General features: G+C 55.7%; 1 protein-coding gene across 2 annotated transcripts in view; it reads left to right on the top strand.

The window, feature by feature from the left end:
• PLEKHM1 (pleckstrin homology and RUN domain containing M1) overlaps nt 1-13907 on the top strand; it is a 46385-nt gene extending 32478 nt beyond the window's left edge. For both annotated transcript variants that reach the window (XM_046676414.1, XM_046676415.1), the window contains 5 exons: nt 2426-2571; nt 5643-5836; nt 10216-10279; nt 10806-10963; nt 11825-13907. In XM_046676414.1, the coding sequence (XP_046532370.1) occupies nt 2426-2571; nt 5643-5836; nt 10216-10279; nt 10806-10963; nt 11825-11936 (674 nt within the window). In that variant the 3' untranslated portion in view covers nt 11937-13907. The remainder of the gene's footprint in view (nt 1-2425; nt 2572-5642; nt 5837-10215; nt 10280-10805; nt 10964-11824) is intronic.
• Nucleotides 13908-14658: the final 751 nt, after the last annotated feature.

Raw genomic sequence — 14658 nt, 5'->3', positions numbered from 1 at the left:
CCCCAGCCTGCCAGCCTCTCTCTGCCTCCAGTGGGGTTCCTGGTTTAGCCTTTGCACTCATCCTGGCCTTTCACCATTGCCCCATCCCACCCCTGGGATGTTGCAGCAAATACAGCTTTTCTGCACGTCTGCAGCTCCCCAGCACCCACTGGGGCCAGTGCCCCTGCTTGTGGGAGCCCCTGTCGCCTCCCCCTCCTGCCACCTCCTGCTGAGGGCTGTGGGTGGCAGCTCCGCTGTGTGCTGCTCTCTGCTCAGGGAGTTCCAGGGAGCTCAGCGCCCTACCTCCTTTATTGTCGTATTCTTTTGGAGCAGGAGCATAGTACCCTTCCAAGTACGCTTGCATGCTTTTGCAGGTGCACTCAATTTTTTAAAATTACAAAAATTGGTTTGTGCTACTCAGCACTGTCCAATAGAACTTTCTGTGTTAATGAAGATGTTCTAGATCTGTGCTTTCCATGGTAGCTACAAGCCACATGTGGCTACTAGGTACTTAAAGTGTAGCTATTGTGACTAAGGAACTGAATTTTCAGGGGTTTTTAAAATTTAAATGTATTTAAATGAGCACACATGGCTCATGCCACCATATTGGACAGCACAGCTATATATATTGTTCTGCAACTTGGGTTTTTTCTACTTAATAATACATTATGGGTATTACTCCAAGTCAGTACATTGCTAGATCATTATCATCAAATCTAATTCTTCTGTGCTGGGCACTGGGCCAGATGCTTGATTTGGATTATCTCATTTAATCCTCACAACAAGCCTGTAGGGATCTCTGTTTATAGCCAAGGAAACTGGGTCGCAGGGCTGGTGACTACCTTGTCGCAGGTTCACATAGCTAGTAAGTGGCAGAGCTAGGAGGAGGACCTTGAAGGTCCCAGACCTGTGCTCTCAGCCAGGTCCCCACAGGGCCTCTCCACTCCCCTGTTTTTCAAGGCTGCGTGATGTTCCACTGCTCATGTTCCACTTTTAGCCCTTCTCTCAGTCCAGACACACATCTGCATCACCCTGGGCCCTCTAGGTGAGCTGTGAGGAGGTTGCTCCGCTGCAGAGTGCCAAAGCAAGAGATGTGGCCACAAGCTGAGCCGCACTTTAGGAGCTGTCCCTTCGAGGTGGAGCCTGTGGGACAGGCGGGGAAAGCCTGCTTCAGGCGTCTGGAAGGAAGTGGTCTGCGGTTGGTGCCCTGGGAGGATGGAGAAGCTAGGCAGTGCAGAGCTTCCTGCAGAAAACATCTTCAAGCCCCCATTCACCCTCACCCCCCACCAGCCCCTAACACTCACTTTGCCCTTCAGCCTATGGATGCTGGGCTCAGGGAGGAGGCCAGCCCCCAGGGCTTGTGGGGATGGTCCCCCCCCATGGGTGGGAATGCTGGTGGGGGCAGCTCTCATCGTGCCTGCCACCCGCCAGCCTGCCGGCTGAGCCTGAAACTGGGGAGCCCAGGCTTCCTTTCCGCCCGCAAGCACAGCTCAGTGGGCAGGCAGACGCCGACCACTGACATCTGGCTCGCATTCATAGTTTGCAGGGCCCTTTCAAAACCTTGTCTCATTTAAACTTTGTAATAACCCCACAAAATAGCAAGTGGTAGCTGAATTTTACAGATACTGAAATAGAACCTCGTAAAAATTTGGTGCAGGTCGGGATAGGCAGCCGGTAAGCAGAAGAGCCAGCCCTTCTGGTCCCGAGGCCAGAGGCACTCTTTCCCCTGGCCCTGTGGGAGGCAGGGCGTGTGCTCAGGATTTGAGCCAGGCCTTTGCTTTGCCCTGGGCACACCCCACTCCCACTGCCACTGCCCCCAACTGTGGAGGGTCCACCAGCAGAGGCTCTGAAGCTGGGCCCTGCACCACTGTCCTGAGGTGTCAGGCAGCTCTGGCTTCGAGCTGGCACCGGGCAATAATGTCCCAACTTCCCTGGCTTCCCCCCAACTCCCGGTGGCCGGCCCCGTGTCCCTAGCACCTTCCTTGCTTGCTGAGGCCTAGACTTAGTTGCTTCCATTTCTGGGCCCCAGTGGAGGGGTGGGCCTAGAGGAGGCTGGCTTTGGTGAGCAACAGTGGGAACACTGAACAAAGGCAGCCGGGTGTAAGAGAATGCGGGCTCTAGAACCAAGCCAACCCTAACTGGAATCCCAGCTATGCTGCTTAATCACTGGGGAACCAGGCAGGTTTCCTGACCTCTCTGTGCATCAGTTTTTTCAGCTGTAAAATGGTGATGATAATTCTTGCAGTGTTTTGTGGTACAGATTAATCAATGGGCTTGTTTCCAAGTGGTGGACATATGAGTGATGGTTGTTTTGATCTTGTATCCTCCTTTTTTATCTTTATACTTTGCTTAAATAGCAGGCCATCATGTCTTAGTAGCTTCTCTGTTATTCAGGAGCTGACTGTGGCCCCACTGCTGCTCACTCTCCCTCCATCCTTCTCCCCAGGCTGCTCCCGGCAGATCGGCTTCTCATTTGTACGACCCAAGCTCTGTGCCTTCTCTGGCCTCTATTACTGTGACATCTGCCACCAAGACGATGCCTCAGTGATTCCCGCCAGGGTCATCCACAACTGGGACCTCACCAAGCGCCCGGTAAGTCTCGACCCCAGCCAGTGGTAGCCACATAGGACTGCTGAGTGACAGAGGAATGGCCACTCCTCTTTGTTGCTGCTCATCTGTTTGGAGGAGTTTGGCTCCAGGGAAGCCAGGTCACTGGTTCAGGTCCCATGATGTAGGGGAGCTGGCCAAGAAAAAACTGGGTGCTGATCTACTGCCCCTGGGCAGAGCTCTGTTAATGCCTGCCTTGGTCCTCAGGTGGGTTTCTGAGGATGGTTTTCTGCAGCTCCCCATGACTACAGACAAAACTGTTTAAGGCACCAGCATATAGATAGATAGGAAGGATAAATCACATATATAGATGGGTGGATGATTTGGGTGGGTAGATGCATGAGTAGGTGGATGTGCATGGCTGGATGGACGGATGGATGTGTATTGATGGATGGGTGGGTGGGGGGTACGTGGATGGATAGATAGATGAATGACTGGATGGATAGATGGGTGGATAGATGGACGGATGGATGGGCTGCGTGGCTGGCTGCACTTCCCCTTGGAGCAGTCAGCTTTTTCTGTGCGTTTTTTTACATACACATCTACTTTTTAAAAATTGGTATCATACTGGACTCATATTGCTTTATCATGCTTTGTTCACTTAGTCTTATATCTTGGGTATTTTTTATGTTCACTAAATGTTTTTGAATAAGAATTATTCTAGGATCTTTTAGATTTTCCTCTTCTTCCACTGGGCTTAGCCACTTTTCTAGCTGAGTACCATGAGCAAATTACTTAACTCCCATTTCCTTGTTTCTAAAGGGGCGTTAACAACAGTACGTGTCTCAGGGTTGTGTGAGGACTGAATGAGACGGTACCGCAGTCCCTTCGATGGTCCTTACGTTAGTGCCCTTGCCCTTTCCTGAGGCCTGTCACCTTCTGCCCCTAATTCACTTGGTCAGGGTCTGCCTTAAAGGGCACAAACTTGGCTTTCTGCTAAGACAGACCCAGAAACACAAGGAAGAAGTTGTTTGCTTCTCTCAAGACCCAGGTCTGCCGGCCGTGCAGCCCTTAACATGTGGACATGTCCTCATCAGAGCACAGAGGGTGTGATTCTCAGAATCTCTGCCACCCCAGCCTCCACCCCCTGGGGACAGGAACCCCAAAGACGGCAGCTGCACTTTGACTTTTTTGTTGGCTCCCTTGTCCCCACTCCTGCCCTCAGCGTTAAGTGTTTAACTAATTACATAGAGAAAATTAGGTTTCAAGATCAGTACAAATGCAAAGAACCCTCTGGCCATAAAACACACTCATGATTTACAACACCCGGATACTTCTGTTGAGCCATCTCCTTGTTCATTACTGTCATCCTTGTGCCACTTCCTTTCTCCAACTAGGAAATTACAATACTTCTCTCGGCGTATTTGAGATCAGGAAATGTCCAGCTCTCTCTCAAAGATCCTGGCCTGGTAAAGACAGGGCATTCAGACTAGGAAGTGGCTGCCTCACAGGGTAGGGCCTTACTGCTCACTCTTACCACTCCAGCTAAGCCACTTGAGCGAGGCCTATCTGGCACTTGGCAGGGTGTCAGCCCAGGACTGGGCTTCTTTCTTTGTCCATCCGCTCCATGCCCACAGGGTAGGAGCAGTCCCTGGGGAGCAGGAATCCCCTGCCTGTCTGCAGTGTTTGGCAGTTTGACCCGAGTCACCGGGGCTTTGCCACTGTAGGCTGTAGGGCTGGTACCTCAGGGCTCTGAGAAATGGGAAAAGGGAGAGTTGTCCGTGGGGAGGCGGGAGATGACAGTGGAGCTGGGAGACAGGAGGCCAGAGGCCTCCCCACCCCCACAGTGTCACAGTCTCCCGAGGGCCCTGTTCTATTCCCAACCCTCTAGGGGACAGCTGGGCCACAACAGGCACTCACAGAGTCTGATGGCAACTTCCATTTACTGAGGATATGCTACATGCCAGGAGCTCACATGGATTATCTCTTTCAATCTAAACTCAAAATAATCCCATGAAGTAGGTGCTTTTATTCTCCCCATTTTACAGATGAGGAAACTGAGTCACAGAGAGGTTAAGTAAGTTTCACAAGGTCATACAGCTGGAAGTAGTGGAGCCAGGATTCAAATCCAGCTCTGACTTGAAAGCCTGGCTCCCAGCCACTGTGTGGTGATTGGTAGTGGAGAACATCTCGGCTCCTCCGTCCTTCTCACCTCAGCAAGGAGGAGACCATGAGGGAGAGGGCTTTCTCCTTACCTAGTGAGGTGGCCAAGTGTGTAGAGACAGCACCTCAGTTTAGACCTGGGCTCTGCTTTCCACAGGTGGATTGGATAAGCCACTTTAGCTTCTCGGAGCCTCAGTTTCCTCATCTATAAAATGGGGTGATGACATCTTCCCCATTGGGTTGTACTGAGGATGAAGAATGGATGTGGTTGAGGTCCTTAGCCCAGTGTGTGGCAAACAGCAGGTGCTCAATAATTGGCTTTGGCCGTAGGGTCAGGACTGAGGGTAGCGCCTTCGACCCAAGCATCATTCTTGAGAGGCTGAGATTGCGCACTCACCTCCTCACGAGACTTGGGGAGCCACAGCTGGTGCTGCTGCAGAGCTCCCTCGGGAAAGCTCTCGTGGAGCTGTGTCTAGTCTGTAGCTTCCTGTGGTGGGAGCCTGACTCAGAGCAGTCACCTGGTTCCTGAGTCGCCGCGCCGCCGGGGCCCGGTGGGGGTAGGGCAGTGCCTGTTTCCTTTGGGCAGGAAAATGGGGGCTGGGAGGACAGGAAATAGTGGGGAGAGTTAGGCCAGGAGGAGAGGGGCGGTAACCAGAGCAGCCCCCCCTCCCTCCCAGCAGTCGCAGAGGGGCAGCAGCTGTGCCATGGAGGCAGCGTGGGTTTGGGAGTCAGATTAACTGGGTTCAGATCTTGACTTTTATGAGCTGTGGACCTAGGCCAAGTCACTCCATCTCTCTGAACCTCACTTTCCTCATCTATAAAACGAAGATGGCACCACTTCCCTTGGAGGGTGGTTGCAGGGTAGGGAATGAGTAAATAATACAGTGCCTGGCCCTGAGCTGCTCACCCAATGGCCACTCTGTCCCACCCCCGCTGCCTGGTGGTGTCCCCAGATCTGCCGGCAGGCCCTGAAGTTCCTGACGCAGATCCGGGCCCAGCCCCTCATCAACCTGCAGCTGGTGAACGCGTCCCTCTACGAGCACGTGGAGCGGATGCGCCTCATTGGAAGGAGCCGGGAGCAGCTGAAGCTTCTGGGGGATTACCTGGGCCTGTGCCGAAGTGGAGCCCTGAAGGAGCTAAGCAAGAGGTGAGCACCCTGGATGCAGACGCGCAGGCACACACACATGGGCCAGTGCCCACGCAAGGTGTCCTCTTGGGAGAAATGCCAGGACTGGATGGAGATCCTCCCATCTCGTTTAGAAAATTATCACATGCTTTCAGAGTGGCTTTTGTTTACATATTCATTCATTCATCTGACAAATAGTTATTAAGAACATACTGTGTGCCCAGCACTGGGCTAGGCGTGTGGGATACAACACTGAGCAAGGTAGACCCGGGCCCACCCTCTTGAAGGAAGGCAGGGGAGTAAGCCAGCACTACACCCTGGGGAGAGGCCGGGAGAGAGGTGGGATGGCTAACCTGGACTGGAGGAGGGCGGAGAGGGGAAGACTTCCCAGAGGAACTGACATCTAAAGTGAGGCCTGAAGAATGAGTAAGAGTGAGAAAGTGGAGGAGAAGCAGGAAAGAGTGTTCCAGATGGAAAGAAAGACATACACAGGCCATGAACAAAGACCCCAATCCTAGAAGGAACCGGGAGAACTTCGGGGGAGTGGGGGGGGAAGTGGACGGGAGAGCGGTGAGGGGAAGGCTGGAGAGGCAAGCGAGGGCTGTGTCGCCCTGGCTCCTCCCTTCCCTGGCCAGTCCTCCCTCCCATCGCTGCTTTGCTGCTGTCCATGGCAGCATCCCTCCCAAATCCTCGGAAGAGGGTGAGGTTGGGGTGGGACCCACAGGATGCCCTTCAAGAAGCTTCTCAGTACCCAGGCCAGGGGGTCTGCTCAGAGTTGGGAGATGACGCTGGACTTCAGCATGGACTTAGAGGGTCTTTCTATGCCGTCATAAACCCCTCCAAGCCCCAGGTCGTGGCCCAGGCTGCCGCCTTCTACGGGGCTGTGCTGGCCTGGGGCCCTCAGGAGCGCAGACCTCAGGCGGAGGAGCTGGTGCCTCCACCCAGGGGGACTTCGTTGCTGGGTCCTGGAGACCTGGATCAGCTCACAAGTGCCTCCATATTCCCCCTCCAGCCACTCCTCACCACACGGCTGGCAGAGACCACCTGTCTGACGGCTGTGCCTCCTCAGTCCTGGCTCCCGTTCTCCCAGAGCCGCTCCTGCACGGCTCCTCAGGGCCAAGGCGGTGCCCAGTGCAGGTCCACGGAGCTCAAGGAGGGGGCTGCTGCCGGGAGCTCTCTTAGCAAGGGAGAGAGGCTGGCCCTCAGGCTTCCAGGGCAGCCGGCTGCGCCCTCGTCCCCTCCACAGGGCCTGGAAGAACAGAAAGCCCTCTGGGGCCACCATGAGGGGCCCTCGAAGGCTGCTTCCCAGGGAGGCTCTGTCCATCTCAATCATCAGCTGGCACCTGGGTCTTCACTCGCTCCCAGCCTTTCTGAGATTCCAGGACCCGGGGCTCCAGAGAGTGCCCTCCCGCCCCCTGGCCAGGGTGGTGAAATTTTGGGTCAGGTGGGACCTCATCACCCTGCCCAGTCGAGGGGTCTCTGCAGACCTGAGTAGGCCAGGTGCCTGCAGGGTGGGTCCTGGGTGACGACCTCACTCCCTGTCCCCATCCTGCTGAGATTGTTTGGTCACCAGCCTTACCAACCTGTCTGAGCTGACCTGTGCTGGGCACTGAGGGCAGTCCTGCCTTTTTCCTCTGGCCCTGCTGTTCCCATCCTTGGGTGCAGCTCTGCACACCTACTGCGCACCTAGCCTTCAGGAGAGCAGGGCCCACCTTTGGCAGTACCTGCTTAGAAGCAGCGTGGGGCAGGGGAGAGAGCTCAGGGGCAGCCCCTGCCCAGCCCCAGACCTGCTGGGTGACTCAGGGAAGTTTCTTCACTTCTCTGAGCCTCAGCTTTCTTGCCTATAAAATAGGCCAATGATCCCTGTGTTCATGTGGCCTTTTAGAGTTGTGGTGAGGGCCACATGAGGGCTCAGAGTCCCTGATAAGGGACACAGACACATACACTCAGATGGCCCTGGGTCAGCATGGCATGTGCTCTGAGGGATGGCACCTGACCCAGCCTTGTCAGGACCCAGAGGGCCAGGGAAGCTCCCAGAGGAGATGACATCTGAGCGGAGGGTTTGCAGAGTTCTTTTTTCCGCTTAAATAAATGTGTTTCTTCTTTACAAAGAGAGTCAATATTCAAACAGTATGAAAGAATCAAGAGAAAGCTCAGATGGACCCTCCTGCAGCTGGCCCCCATCAGTGCTGCTGGAGCCCAGACCCCGCTCTGTCTGCACATGGGATGACAGGCATCTCCACACGGCGGCAGCACGGATGGAGTGAACTGGAATTTCCGAAAAGAGCTGAAGAGAAGAGAGGGGAAGGGAAGGCGCTGCTTTCCTGGCCGAGGGGACCATGGCGTGGAGGGGCGGGATGTGGCTCCCAGGACCGTGAGGGGCTCAGTGCTCTGGACTGCGGGTGTGGGGCCAGACTTCGATGGCCCTGCGTGCTGCACCAAAGACGTTTGGATTTTATTCTGCCAGCTGTGCGGAGCCGCTAAAGGGTTTTGAGCACAGGACCGTCTGATCAGAGGCTTAGAAAAGACCAGTGGGCAGCACTGGGGCCCAGGGGCCGTGGTCATAATTAGCCCAGGAGGGGAGGAGGCCAGAGTGGAGGCTGAGAGGGCGAGAAGGGTTGAGAAGGACTGGGCAGGCACCAGGTGTAGGTCCCCTTTCTCTCGGGGGACTCAGCCAGAGGGCTGCCACTGGGAAGGAACTCCTGCCTGCCTTCACCCCACAGCAGGACGTTGGCTGCAGGGAGGGCCCTGGGCCTAGCTGGCCCCCAGGGCTTCCGTGACTGTGGACACAGGGCAGATGACAGAGATGGCTCTCCATCCGCATCAGCCCCACCCTTCCTGCAGCTCAGGGACAGTCTGTGCACCACCCGCCCCCTGCGTTTTTCTGGTGATAAATGGCAGCTTCCTGTTCCCAGAAAGCTGGACATTTACCGGGGAAACCAGCGTTGTGAACTGAGTGGCCTGTCGGCGGCATCCTCGCCCCGCACAGCACAACGTGGCCTGCCTGGCTGCTTGGTGGAACTCGCCTTTTCTGCCCTGGATCGGGATCCCCTTGGACCATAACTGAGGCCCTGGGATGGGGCATGACCGAGCCCCCATTCCAAATGCCCCAGGGCCTGGCATCATCCTGCCCCCAGACGTCCGGGGCATCCTGGAACAGGTTCCCGAGCTTCCTCAGACACGGAGACTCTCCTCCTGACCCCAGTACCACCCAGACACACAGAGCAACCCAGGCAGGTTTTTGTACCAGGGGAGTTTCTGCAGGTGCTTCCTCTGCTTCCCTCCGGACGTAGCCCTTGGGATCTCTGCTGCTGGGGAGGCGGAAACTAGAGCCGGGTTGGCGGTTGAGCCCTCGTCCTCTGCCTCTCACCCGCCTCTGAAACGGGATCTGCTGTGCTTAGGACATGTCTCAGTTCCTCCCACATGGCACCAAAACTGGAGGCTTGAATGTGTGTCCCTCAGCTAGGCCGGGGGCTGCAGGAGGGCAAAGGCCATGTCCTGTGCATCTCTGTCCCCAGCACTGTCCCTGGTATGTAACAGTGGAAGTAATAACAGCTAACATCTGTAGGCATTCATCGGGTGGATAAGGATGCAGGCTCTGGAATCAGACTCCTGCATTCAATTCCAGCTCTGCCACTTACTAGCTAGCTGTGTGACCACAGGCAAGTTGTTTAACCTCTCTGTGCCTCCATTTCCTCTTCTCAAAATTCGGATTATAATAGTGCCAACCTCTTAGGATTATTGTGAGAATTAAATGAGTGAATATATGTAAAGCTCTTAGTCCAGTTCCTGGTACCAAGTGTTAACTTTCATCATCATCCTCATCATTTTTTTTATAGATAGTTTATTTTTTATACCTTTAAATTTAAAAAGTTTTTTCCTGCTTTATTGAGGTATAAATGACACAATTGTAAAACTGAAAAGTGTACATCGTGATGATTTGATATATGGATAGATTGTGAAAGGGCTCCTCCCATCTGGTTAATTAACACATCCATCACCTCACTTTACTTATTTACACATATAGGAACATTTAAGTTCTACTCTTAGGAAATGTCAGTTCTATAATACGATGTTATTAACTATAGTGGATAATTTTTAATTGTTTACTATGTGCTAGGCACTGTGCCAAATGCTTTAGATAAATTATTTAATCCTGAGAACAGCTCTGTTTCTCAGGTGAGGAAACCTGAGGTTCAGAAAGGTTAAGTAACTTGCCCAATGTGCCATCAGCTAGTCACTTGGAAGCCCAGGTGCCGAGCCCCAAGCCCCGGCTGCTGACCGCTGACTGCCGTTGGGAGGGAGGTGTTTGTGGCTGGTTAGCAGCTGACAGAGTGAGAACACAGCTTGGCCCAGGTCTTGGCAACCCTTCCAGGGAATCTCTTGTGTTTTCTCTGAAGGCTCAACCACAGGAACTATCTCTTGGAGTCTCCCCACAAGTACAGTGTCGCTGACCTGCAGCAGGTGAGAATGTCCCCCCGCCCGGACCTCCAGAGGGCCCTCATTCCTAGAGGAACCAGAAGTGAGCTGGGGGCTGCAGTTTGCTGAGGCAGGACAGCAGTCTCAGGCTCTCAGCACCTCAGACCAGGGTCCCCCGTCCCACACTTCCTGGGGGAGTGCTGAGCCCTGGCCCCCCGGGAATAAGCCCAGGGGTTCTTCCCTCAGCTGGACTCGTCCCTGGCCTGGAGGGCAGAGGGAGGAAAGGCCACCGGAGTGAGAGTTTGGGACATTTCTTTCCTCGAGGGAGACTGCGGTGGATTGGGGTCTCATCTGTCAACCCCGTTATCCCCGGTGACCTCCATCCAGGGGCTGGGCGCCCGCCTTGCTCAGCTTGCTTCGGGCCGTGTACTTGCCCTGTGGGAAGGAGCTTCTCCCCAGCAGGAGTCCTTGAGGCAGGGTGCTGGGAGCGGGGCAGGCCACGCACTACCCGCAGCCTGAGCCTCGGGACGGCTGCCTAACAAGCCTGGCGGCCTGCGCTCGCCCTCCACAGATCGCCGAGGGGACGTATGAAGGATTTCTCAAGGCCCTCATCGAATTCGCCTCCCAGCACGTTTACCACTGCGACCTGTGCACTCAGCGCGGCTTCATCTGCCAGATCTGCCACCACCGTGACATTATCTTCCCCTTTGAGTTTGACACCACAGTCAGGTATGTGGGACACCCAGGCAGCCGCTCCACCCCCAACCCCAGTTGGCCCCGATGTCCCAGGGAGGCAGGCCCAGCACCATTGTGTGGGAACATATTGAACATCCTCTCTGTGCCAGTGCCACTGGCTGGTGAGGTTGTCCAGGGCAGCTGACGCCTGGACAGTCATGGCCAGTTCCATTCCAGCTCAGGGGACAACCTCCTGCCTCTACTAAGCATCCGTCTTCCAAGAGAAGAGGCAGCTGCTGGCTCTTTGAGTCGGGGCCTCAGTCTTGTCATCTACAAATGGGTTGAGGAGGGAGGAAGGGAGTTACTGCCCTGGAGTGCTGGCGCAAGGCCCAGCACAGGTGGGCCCCTGGGGGCTGCTGCCTGCCGCTGCCTCTGCTCCTATAATGATCGTTCTTGTCCCCGGTCATCGCATGTTATCAGAAGCCTCTAAATGGAAAAAGGCATCCACCAAGCTGCCGCTCCAACCCGTGTGGGAGCAGAAAACTGAACTGGCGGGGGTGTTAATTCATTTTCAGTAGGCGTCCCCTAGCCTGGATTCAGCCCCCGAACAGATCTGGGACTGAGTTTTTTAAACTCCTGAGTGTCTTAAACACAGGCAAGAAACCATTCCATGAGTTTCAAGCAGCATTTCTAGAGAATGAACAGAGCACAGAGTACGAGCGTGCAGGGTGGGACTTAGGGGTAAGTGTCGGCGCAGGAACCTTTGGTCCCGGAGTGGAGAGGTGGTGCCCGCGTGCCTCGGGCTGCAGGTAGGACACAGCTTTGCAGTGGGCTCTAGTCAGGAGCACTGGCCGGACTCAGGCCAGGGGTGGCCCCAGCCCACTGGCACCAGCAGCCCTTGCCACTCTCTCCCAGGTGTGGCGAATGCAAGACCGTCTTCCACCAGAGCTGCCAGGCCGTGGTGAAGAAGGGCTGCCCCCGCTGTGCCCGCCGGCGCAAGTACCAAGAGCGGAACACTCTCACCTAAGCCAACCTCCTGTCCCCACCCGGGGCTGCAGGAGCGTCCGCCCAGGCTGCCCTCTCAAGGTGGCACAGCCATCTCCCTTGTCAGGAAGACTCTCGGGTGTGACCAGAGCATGAGTCTGCCAGAGGAAGCCCCGGAGGTCCTTGGTGACATCCCCCAGTGCCCACCCCCACCCGTCTGTCCCAGGGCGGAGGGGGAGCAGAGAGGGGAGCTTTGCACTAGTCAAGCCCCGCTCACCTCCCTGACGGGCACCTCCTCCATTAGGGCTGCTCAGACACTGTGGAGACAAGACCGGGGCGCATTTGCAACCCCACATTCCTGATTAAAAGGTCTAGTTTTTTAAGGTGGGTTCTTTCCCTTCATATTACAACAGAAAATATTTTTTTATTCTTGACCCTACACAAGTCACCCAAGACGTCCAGGCGTCCTCACCCTGAGTAGACATGCAGGAAGGGCTTGGGCCTGGCCTGCAGGGGGCAGGGGCCCGGGCAGCCAGGCCTCTGCGGGGACAGAGCCCACAGCTGGTCCAGGTGCCTTTCCTCCCCCTCACTGGGTACCCACTGCTGACAGCTCAAGTGCAATGTGCCAAACCACCCGTGGGGCCGGCGGGCTCAGGCCTGAGGACCACTGTCCACCTCTCCCCCTCCTCCTCACCCCCTGCCCCGTGCTCCTCACCTGAAGAGCCCATCCCCCTTCTCCGTGTCACAGCCCCACCTCTGCTGGAGCCTGGGCTCTAGGTCCCCGCAGGAGAAGGGCAATGACTCAGACCAGCACTGTCAGCACTTTGAGCCTTCCTTGGTCCAGGGAAGGGTCGTCATCTTGCCCAGCCCTCAGCCCCTCGCCCTCCTCACTCCCACTACAGGCAGGCAGGCAGGACACTGCTGCCTGACCAAGCCCTGCTGGGGCAGAGGGAGGCTGGGCCCACAGAGGGCGGAGAGCCCCACACGGTCCTTCCACGAAGAGTGCTGGCCCCACTGCTGAGCCACACAGGGACATGCGTGAGGAGCCGCCCTCGCAGAAGGATGCTCCGCCTTGTTTACAAAGCCATGAATTCACCGTTTCAGTGGACTGGCCCAGGAGGGGCGCCGCCAGAGACTGGGAAGTTTCATTGGAGCAGGATTGCCTTTTGAAGGGGTCTTGGGATGGGGCAGGAGCCTGGAATTGTTTTCAAAGTGATAGTTAGACCTTTGGGGGTTGAGAGGAATCTGGGTGTGATTTCTCTGTTGCCTTCCGCCACCTCTCGGGGATCCTGCAGACCCAGCTCAGCCCTGGGGTCCTCTGGCCCTCCTGTCTGCTCTCAGCTTGGATTGGGGGCCCCAGGTGGAGACTGCCTGTCCCTCCTCTCTCTCGGGGTGATCTGGCTGCTGAGTCACCTGCCCAGCCCTGTGGAGCTGGATAAGTTGTGCAATAGAAAGAGAAGGAGTAGGAAGGCGGAGGGGGCAAGGGGGCTGCCACAGCTTCGCTGTGCCCATCACAGAAGATGGTGCGCACCTGTGCCCAGCACGTCAACGCCTCCTAAACCAGAAGGTGGATCCTTATGCCCATCCCACCCACCCCATAGCCAGCATTAATGCCTCGCCACAAACGTGGCCTGATTAGAGCCGCAGTTGCCCCGCACCTGCGTTCTTGGGCCTGTGAGTATATTCCGTATTCCAGAGGGTGCCCTAGGGGGCAGCAGGAGCGAGCCCCAGAGGAGCTTGCCCCCCACCCTGGGGTTGGTAGCATTAGAGTTGACCCTCTCCCCATACCAAAAGCTGCTAATGCTTTCAGATGAGTTGATTTTTACCCCCTCACCTCCAATGGAAAGCTGATGAGAACCTCAGTAGTGCCCACACTATTTTTAAAATGTCATTTTATGCAATAAACTGTTTCTTGTGAGGGGCCCTGGCCCTGAGAAGTGCTTTGCAATGTATTGAAGGAACTGCTGCCGGGTGATTTTTGAATGATTTTGCAGTAAAGACCTGATCTTTCTAATCTCTGGTCTCGCTTCTGAATCCTGATGCTGCTGCTGACTGGGCACCCATGGGCCATCCATTACCATCTGAGAGGCCACCACTCCCTTGTCAGTCAACCCCTGGGCACAGGGGTAGTGGGGGAGTGGCTAGTGGTAAACACTTGCAGGCAGGGGGCTTGTGTGCCAGGATTGCGCAGGGAGAAGAGGGGAGGTGGGGAGGGAACAATGCTTAGGCTCTATCCCATCCTTGCACTCCTCGGAGTCGTTGGGATAGGATTCGGGGCCTGTGGGGAGGGTTACTCACACACACTCCTACAGAACAACTGAAGCTGATGCCTGAAATTCCACCATGGTGGCTTTTTTCCTGTGCCTTAAATGTCGAAGCACAGTCCCCTGACACTGGAACGCGTGAGACCTCAGGACTGTATTTTCCACTGTGTTATCCAGGGCAAGAGAAGGGGCTCAGCAGGGCCAGGCTGTTTGAGAAGACCTAGTCAGGGATCATGGTTTTAGGGCTCAAAGTGGACTCTACTTTGCGGCCAGCCTTCCTCTCAAGTTCTAGGAGAAGCCCAGGAGGCCACAGGGGGAAGGCGATCACTGCCCACTGTAAGGACAGAAGAAGGAAACAGACTAATTCTCAGGAAAATGGGACTGAAAGACATTCAGGTGTGCAGTTTCCTGTCCTTGAAGATGCCTTTCAGCCCACAAGGGAGCATCCAGTTTCCCTCAAGGGCCTCACCTCCGGGGGGGGGGGGGGGGGGGGGGGGGGGG

Source organism: Equus quagga, chromosome 11 (assembly GCF_021613505.1).
Source record: "Equus quagga isolate Etosha38 chromosome 11, UCLA_HA_Equagga_1.0, whole genome shotgun sequence".
Classification (NCBI taxonomy): Eukaryota; Metazoa; Chordata; class Mammalia; order Perissodactyla; family Equidae; genus Equus; species Equus quagga.
Note: the sequence above shows the minus strand (reverse complement) of the source record. Positions and strands in the feature narration are given on the sequence as shown.